This window comes from Phragmites australis, chromosome 18 (genome assembly GCF_958298935.1).
Source record: "Phragmites australis chromosome 18, lpPhrAust1.1, whole genome shotgun sequence".
NCBI lineage: Eukaryota > Viridiplantae > Streptophyta > Magnoliopsida > Poales > Poaceae > Phragmites > Phragmites australis.
In genome coordinates this window covers 24998252-25007249 of record NC_084938.1, presented here as the reverse complement: position 1 = coordinate 25007249, position 8998 = coordinate 24998252, and the positions used below count along the sequence as shown (strand labels likewise).

Here is an 8998-nt window from a genome sequence, read left to right as displayed (position 1 = left end):
CTTTGAAAAGACGGTTATATTTGACTGGCAGTTTGGCAATAATTCTAGTAGGTGCCCAATATAAAAATTTATGATTTTTAGTTGTTCTTTTAAAGTTGAAAATTTAATCGAGAATGGTGCTAGTCGCGGGATTACGTCTCTATAATTTCTCATGTATAAGGACAATTTAAAAGTACATCAATAATACTACACCGTCAAAGATATAATATGTTCATGTGGCAGGTTGGATTAATGTTATCAAATAGATCTGATGTTATTAAACAAGATATACATTTCAATTTTTAAGATTCCTTGGCACTTGCAAATACAGAAAAAAGAAAGATGTAGTTTTGTACGGCTGTACCCATCAACGTGTTTTAAGACGACAGAGGCACATGCTTGTTGCGCCCTCCCTTTTCCCAATATTGTGTCAATGCTAGTATCCGGGTTTTCTGTTCCTTGTCTTTTGCACTGCTAAAATCATGGTGCCATTCAAACTTGGGAAATTATACAATGGAAAATAAAACATGACTTAAAAGTATAAATTTATAGAAATTAGAAATTAAATTTAAAACATATCTTTAATGAGATAATCTCATTATCATCACACAAGACAAAAACCCTTTTTTTAGGATAAGGCAAAATATTTTTGCTTCAAAGGGACCTTACCTTAGAGTAAAAACTTCCCCATCATAGGATTCCAGCATCCATAAGGAGAGCATCATGATAATCAATCAAACTAACACCCAACCAAACCCTACTTAAAGAAACTAAAATAACATTATTTTAGCATAAACCTCCAAGTAAGAAGACCATACAAACCAGATGATACAAAAGGCTCAACTCTACAAGACCTTCAAACATCAAAACCCTACAGCCACAGATTGCAGCAACAGTCACCAGTTACCACCCTATTCTGTGGTCCACCGTGTTGCCTCCCTCCCATTGGCCGCAATGGGCTCCTGCCTCTCCTCCGAGGCCCCCGCCGCCGGCGCGGGGCCGGCGTGGCGGAAGAGGCGGCGCGGGGAGCGGGAGGGCGCGGCTGCCGGCGGCGCCTTCTACAGCGGCGGCAAGAAGCTGCCCGGAGGCAGCGGGGCCGGGGGAGAGATGTCGGAGGAGGAGCTCGCGCGGGTCGCCGGGAGGACGTGCGCCAACGGCGCTAGCGCGGCGGCGTGCCTCCACACGCAGCAGGGGCGGAAGGGCACCAACCAGGACGCCATGGTCGTGTGGGAGGTGAGCTCGGAACCGCCGTTTCTTGCCTGGTGATTCGCTCCGGTGGGTTCTGACTTCTGAGCCCTGATCAGTGGCGGTGTTCGGTCCGTGACCGATCCTTGGTCCCAAAGGAGCCGCCTTTTCCGCCGCGTCGTATGCGTTTTAGAGCGTTGAGTGATCGCGTTTACTCGACCAAAGTGTTATTTAAGCTGTTCGTGGTAATGGCTTGGTTGGGTTTTGATTAGGGGCATATTTTGATTTTGAGAGTTGTTTTGATTCGAGGGGATAATCGTTTGTTTCCAAAAATATTTTGATTTTCTAAGTTAGGGATTCAGCTTTAGGACGGTGAATACTCTCTTCTCTGAGGTGTTCTTTGCAATGATTTAGATAGATCCGGATTTGTAATTGCAGTTGGAGTTGGAGTATTTTTTATGATTTAGTTTTAGGAGGCACCCTTTTGCGCCATTGGATGGCTTGGTTCGAAATGCGTAGGATTTTGCTTTCGATTATACGAGCTTTAATCTGAATTTGAGAAGTTTTTAGTTTGGAGAGTAGTAGTATAATTTTTTCTGATAATTTCGTAAAAAGGAAAAAAAATCGGATAGACGGGGCATGAATCGATTGAGATATTGGAACATGGTTCATTTCTCGTCTTTGCTTTGGTTCTAAACTTTGTTTGTAGTTTCAGGCGAGATTCTTTCCTGTGATCCTTGGCAAACTTTTCTACCTTTCTTTGTTTTGATCTCTTTTTATTTAAAGAATGGTATAATGTTGCTGTTTTCTTGAGTGGGATGTGCTTGTGATGTCAGGTGATTAGTTGGGCTAGTAATAGCTGACGTGTTCCATTTAGGGTCCATCATCATCAATTCATCGATTTCACTTTAATTTCATACGTGTTCCATTTAGGGTCCATCATCATCAATTCATCGATTTCACTTTAATTTCATGAACAAGTAAGTAACTGCAAGATATATGCCACGGTCTCTATAAGATATATAACTTTAATCCCAAATATAAGTCCATTAGGGTATTGACACGGTCTCTAATACGACACTTTGACTAAGCAAGATATATAGATATACATTATTTTAAATAGAAAGTATATTTCATGATGAATCTAGTATTACCAATCTTATGTTGTCAATCTATATGTTTTTTACAAATTGATGATCAAAGCTAAAAGTTTGACTTTGGACAATCCTACATAGACTTATATTTGGGATTAGATGTAGTAGTAGTCTAGTACTGACAATTGGTTCCATATCACAATAAGTTGTTGTGATCCTTATCGCATAAGTGGAGTTTAGCCATGGGAGAGGGTGAAGTGCACTTATGAATATCAGATACTCCGTCTAGTAAAAAATAAGTGTCGTTTTGGGTTGCGTGCAATCAACCGTTCTAAATTTCGGTTACAAATTATGTTTTATGTGTTGAGTTTGGATATTTAAAAATCATATGAATAGATTTGTCTCAAAAAATAGTTTCATAATAGTATACTTTTGCTATGTTTTATACATATATTACAACAAAAATTACTAGTCAAAGTTGTGTTTTGGGGACCGTACTGATGTCCAAAACGACACATTAGTGACTGGAGAGAGTAATTTCTTACTTTTTTTAGACCTCGAAGTAGCTAAGCGTATGTAGGTGTTGCCTTGTAGGTATTTAAGATATCTGGGTCACTATATGCCATAGTTTAGCAAGTAAAAGAAGTAAAGGCATCCACGTTTTAAGATGCACGGTGGATCATGTCTTCAGAGGACAATAAAAAGAATTTATGCCTGTAGATTCTCATTATAGTGCTATTGATTGCTAATATTCAAAGCAAAAAGGTACTTCCTTAATTAGAGTGAGGTACTTCCTGCACAAATATTTTTATTTTTGTAGAGCCTTGGAATTGAGTTATTGGCTTTTGGTTCTGTCTTGGGTTTTAGTTTTGCTCTTTGATAATATTTACTCGCATTTCTTCTTTATAATGTCCACTATACCAGAATTCACATTTTGATTCCTCTTTGAACATTCCATTGTGAATACATGGTAGTGTTGTAGGGACTATTTGATGCCTTCCAATAGGAATTTCTTAATGTTGGTATATTCTCATAAATTAAAGATGGTCAGTCACAATTGTTTTGAAATGGGCTTAGGCCTACTGAGAGTTACATTTTATAATTCCCTGTGAGTTTGCTAAGTCCATGCCATGGATGATCGGGTGTCCATTTAATAGTTTTATCCTTGCCTAAGTTTCCCCATAGTATTCTTTGTTGATGTTTCCTTTCTATTACTTCATAACTAATGGACAAATAAGATCCGACCAGCGCATTTTGTTGAAAGTCGGTCAAGGAGGGGTGTAGTCTGGAAATACTGTTCACGCGTGGTACTGTGGCACGAGCTCAAATTAGTTAGAGAGAAGATTAGTTAGATTGGTTTGTTAGTTTGAATCGGATTTAGTTAGAGATAAGATTAGAGATCGGTTTAAATCAGGTAGGAGTTAGAGATAAAATTAGAGATAAGTTAGAGTTGGATTTGAATTAGGACTCTGTAGGCCGGTTGGCCGACTATATATACACGTCAGCCGTGATTAATCAATCAATCAAGCAAGCAAGCAAGATAAATCAATCTGGTTCCCAGCCCCCTTCTATGTCTCCCCTAATGTTCTAAGTCCTCCCAATCTATACTCCAATCCCTCCCCTAGCAGCTGATGCCGTCCAACTATCCTCCCGGTGTGTGTTTACCCTAACACAGTCCATCTTCTCAGTTCTTTTAGCTGAATAGTAGAATACAATATACATAGCTGCCTCTACTTTTAGAAAACTACAGACATCACTATTCGATCAGACCATTGGAGACGCACAGAGAAAAATATTCACCTATCGTGCAGTAAATGCTATTACTTAACTGCTATATGATGTTGCCCTTCTGTTGCTGCAGAGTTTTAATTCAAGTGATAGCATCTTCTGTGGTGTGTTTGATGGCCATGGGCCATACGGTCATTTTGTTGCCAAGAAAGTTAGAGATTCTCTTCCTGTCAAGCTACGCACACAATGGAAAACTAGTGCTTGTGGGGGCACTAGTCCTCATCAAAATGGAAGCATTTCTGGAAGTATCAACTCTGAAGAAACAACTTCTGTTGTCGATGATGAATGGGGTGAATCTGTTAATGGTGATGAGAGTGAAAAGCTTCCTGAGATGTTTCTTCCACTTAAGCATTCTTACTATAAGGCTTTCAAATTGATGGACAAGGAACTCAAGCTGCATCCCACAGTTGATTGTTTCTGCAGTGGATCTACGGCAGTCACATTGGTAAAACAGGTAACAGATACTTCTAAACTTGCTCTGCTGTTTGTAGATACTGCAGCTTTTGAAAAAAGTGGAAGAAAAACGGCTTGAAATTTCTGGATGAGCTGGACATGGTTTATTTTCAGGGTTGGGATCTTGTAATTGGAAATCTGGGGGACTCAAGAGCAATAATGGGGACAAGGGATGCCTCCAACAATCTAACTGCTGTGCAACTCACTGTTGATTTGAAGCCTAACCTTCCCAGTACGTTCATTCCTCACTTTAATCATTTCATTGGGTATCCATGTGCATGGCTTTCAAACTGAGGCCCTTCTTAATCTGCATGTAGGATCTTTCTTTTCCTTTCTGTCCTTGAGGCGCCTTTAATCGAACTATGATATAAATATGATACTTGCCCAGAACAATGCTTCCTTTTGCTGGTTGTAATCTTTTATGTTCGTTTCTTGTTCTTTAGGGGAAGCCGCGAGGATTCAGCAATGTAAAGGAAGAGTTTTTGCTCTTCAGGATGAGCCAGAAGTTGCCAGAGTATGGTTGCCAAATAACGACTCTCCTGGATTGGCGATGGCAAGAGCCTTTGGAGACTTTTGCCTTAAAGATTACGGTTTAATATCTGTTCCAGAGATATCGTATCGCCGTCTTACTGAAAAGGATGAATTTATAATATTAGCCACTGATGGGGTATGCTTCTTATCATCCTACGTTCTTACTTAAAATGGTGCTGCAATCCAGAAATTTCGCCAGTCAATGCATTATAATTATATCTTAGTTTTCCGGTCCCTACCTTATCCCTAGGGAGTAGTTTTCTTTTTTTTTAGCACCTTTGCACGGATAGGTTTTACAACCTCCAGCTGCATCAACTTTGTTATATTAAAAAAGTTCAATGCCTGTAGGTTTGGGACGTTCTCTCAAACAAGGAGGCTGTTGACATAGTAGCATCAGCCCCATCTCAGGGAACAGCAGCCAGGGCTCTAGTTGATTGCGCTGTCAGAGCTTGGAGACTGAAGTTCCCGACATCCAAGAGCGACGACTGTGCGGTTGTCTGCTTATTCTTGGACCACGAAAAGTCGCCTGATTTGGTTCAAGAGAGTAAACCCAAGGTGGAGACGGCAGAACCCACTGGGGAGGAGGTTTTGACTCCAGGTGCCAGTGCTATGGTTGATGAAGACATTGCAGATGTAAATGTGGGTATATCCAGTGAAGAGCAAATCGAGCCCACATTGGAGCACTCCAACACATTAAGGGAGGTTGATGAGATTGTACCAGTTGATGAACCTCCTATCTCAAAGGAGCCCCAAAGGTGTGGATCTGCTCGCAGCCTTGCTGATTGCATATCCACAAACGAGGAGGAGGAATGGTCCGCACTTGAAGGCGTGACACGGGTAAATTCCCTCCTGAACCTCCCTAGAATACTGTCTGGTGACAAGAGATCCACCAGCTGGAGGAAGCGGCGGTGAACATCATATCCTGACATCCTGTGGTTGCAGATGCACATTTCAACCAGTTCTGTCATTTTCAGCCATGCGTGTGTAAAATTCTTCGGTCTCTGGGATTTGTTCTAGCTGATTTTTAGGCTTCCCCAGATTGTTTCGACCGGCAGGCGTGTACATTCCAGATTGTTTGTTCATTCTTGTGCTTTGGCCAGGAGGTGTTCCATGATAAGGCTTCTTTACTTCGTTTGTGCATAAGAAGGTTTTTGCTCTATCTATGAGAAGCTTTTTTGTAAATCATGCAATACCTCCTTTGCTTCTGACATTAAATGGATGCTCGCCTGCCGTCCTTTGCTATATTAAAACAAGAAGAATCCAATTTTATATGTATTATTAGGTTATGATTTTATTCACCTTCTTTGGCTTGGACTTTGCCTGAACCTCACCGATCCTTTCTCAAGCCTTCCCTTCCATTCGTAACGGCCTTGTGTGTTCTTTCATCGTCTCTGAATTCTGCACCAGCCAAATGTCACGATCCCCACTCGATCAATCACTCAAACACTGGAACAACCACCAAATCAGCACATGAACACCCAAACCATCTCAAGCTTCAGAGAGTTATGTAGCCAAACCGAGTTCGGGAACAGAGTACTGGTACAAGCCAAGGTAGAGAGAAGCTCAGATGGAGAATAAGCACTCTAGTCTGATAGAAGAGGAGGGGATTGGGAACAGAGCAGACAGCACGGGGGAGGATCGGAGGAAGAAGAAGCTGAAGGTAGAAGAGGAGTTTTCCTGTCAAAATGTTCTTCGATGTTCACTTCGGTCCAGGCCTTCCCTCTTGCAGTTGCCTTATCTCTGATGGCATGGGCCACCCGACAGAGAGATCGATGGCTGGGTCCACTTGGCAGCCGGGAAGCCAAGTCCGTGACACCAAACTGCAATAGTGGATCAAACAGAGTGATGGTCATTTGGAAGGCAAGAATGCCATGGGAATTGGGAAACAGAGTAATTTCTCCATGGTTCATGTCAAAATCTTCCGTTTCAACTTGATTTCGAATGTAAGAAGGTTAGAGGAATGGAATCAAGAAAACAATACAATTCCTACGTGATTGCTAATTTGCTATGAAGATCCCTCTACACGAACTTCAGTGATTGTTGGCAGCAGCTCGCCTTGGATAACCACAGGTACGAAAGTAATCGTACGAGACCCGGTAACATGCATTCGAAAAGTAAAGTAATCGTACGAGACCCGGTATCATGCATTCGAAAAGTAAAGTAATCGTACGAGGCCCGGTAACATGCATTCCAAAGGTAGACCTTATTCATCGTCTGACATGTGATATTTTATTATTTTGGTCATAAATACATATTGTTTTGAATAAGGTACGATCTTCAATGCATATCTTTGATAATTTTTTATTAAAATATATTTATAAAATTCATTGAATTTATGATATTATGAAAGTATTTTTCAAGAAACATCTACATAAATGATTTTAAGGTTTCCAAACTAAATAATTTTGAAGATATTATTGGTCAACCAAAGACATGTATTTATGAGGGGGTATTTTTTCATTTTCTTACCCATAAATTCCATTAAGTCATTTTTTTATAGATAATTCCATTAGCTCGCCTGTGAGTTACGTCATAATCTGGGGTCTAGCCCTAAAATGCTGGGCTAGCCCTAAAAGCTGGGCTTTTCAAACTGCTAAAGATGAGCCCATTTGTAGAATTAGCCCAAAAAAATTAGGTTGCCACCGTACTGTTGGGCCTGTTCGGCCCCATTATGATAACAGGCTCAGTCTCAGACGACCAACCAGAAATTAGGTTGCCACCATACTGTTAATGTGTTTTGAATTTTGAAAGTAATGAAATACTGTATTTTTATTTTTTTTAATTTGTTGTCTGTTAGAAGGATGATATATTTATTTCTTAAAATATAGTGACTGTTGTAAAGGTGAAATTTATTCGTACTAATTTTTTTTCAAACGGGTGATTAAAATTACTGAATTTGAAATTTTAAAATATAATAATATAAAAATCCAGCAACCGTCCTAGCAACGGTCGTCGTTGCGGCTGAGGTGGTGGACCATGTCCACGTCGCTGTCGCTCGCCCCCATCACAAAAACGACTCGTGGTCGAGGCCTCGAGGCAGCGGTTGCCTCCCGATCGTCTCTCTCTCGCCCTGCTCACCTCGACCATGTTGGTCGTTCCACCTTGGTCTCTCCGTCGGCCTTCTAGTTATCATGTCTTCGCCAATGTGGCCTCCTAGTGCTCCTCCGCCACATGCGCCCTCAGATTGGCCCTTCCCCTCTCTCAGGCCAACCCACGGCTAGCTAGGGTTTAACCCTGGTTGTTGGTCATCGTCGCCATGGTCGTCTCCTTCGCTCCGACCACCATGGTTGTTCTCAAGAGGAGCTCTATCATCATCGGCTCTTCCTCCCCTAGTTCTACGGCTTAGTTACCCCTACTCTACTCGATGGGGGTGGCTAAGCCCTAGGGCTTGCCACCGGCATCGCGAGCTCTGGTGACCACATTGGATCTCAAGGAGCTCCTCTAGGCCCCATGCTCAACCTCTCCGCCTTTCTCCCTCTTACCTGCTTGGTGGTGGTCTCGATCGTGAGGCCTTACCTCACCAGCCACGTCTCCTTCCTCCTTAGCTACGATGGGGGCTCGACCTTAGGGCCTTGCACCGCCACCACACTAGTGGTGGCTCAGCTACCTCGACGCTGCCACCATCATGAGACAATGAGGGCTTAGTCCTACGCCACTCAGGTGATCTACGGTGGCCGTCAGCCATGGAGCTTGGCACCCCTATGATTTTCTCTCTCGGTCAACTTTAACCTAGCCTAATTCACTCAATCAAGATGCAATTGATGCAATGCTGATGATCTATATGCTCGATGATGTTCTGTGATCTTGTGATGTGATGATATGCTCCATGATGCTATGATGTTTTGCATGAACTAGATGAAATCGACACGTTTTAATCTTAATTGAGCTGAAAGCAATTGCTGCCCATATGCTTACTGTGATGATTGCTAAAACTGAGCAAGGATGAAACTATACAGTTGTTAATCTCT

General features: G+C 41.8%; 1 protein-coding gene across 1 annotated transcript; it reads left to right on the top strand.

The window, feature by feature from the left end:
• The first annotated feature begins 788 nt into the window (after positions 1–788).
• Positions 789–6344, top strand: LOC133899020 (probable protein phosphatase 2C 66). The gene is made up of 5 exons (XM_062339907.1): positions 789–1212; positions 4120–4500; positions 4614–4731; positions 4943–5166; positions 5379–6344. Exons 1-5 carry the CDS (start codon positions 805–807, stop codon positions 5940–5942), a joined length of 1695 nt encoding a protein of 564 aa, XP_062195891.1. The 5' UTR covers positions 789–804; the 3' UTR covers positions 5943–6344.
• Positions 6345–8998: the final 2654 nt, after the last annotated feature.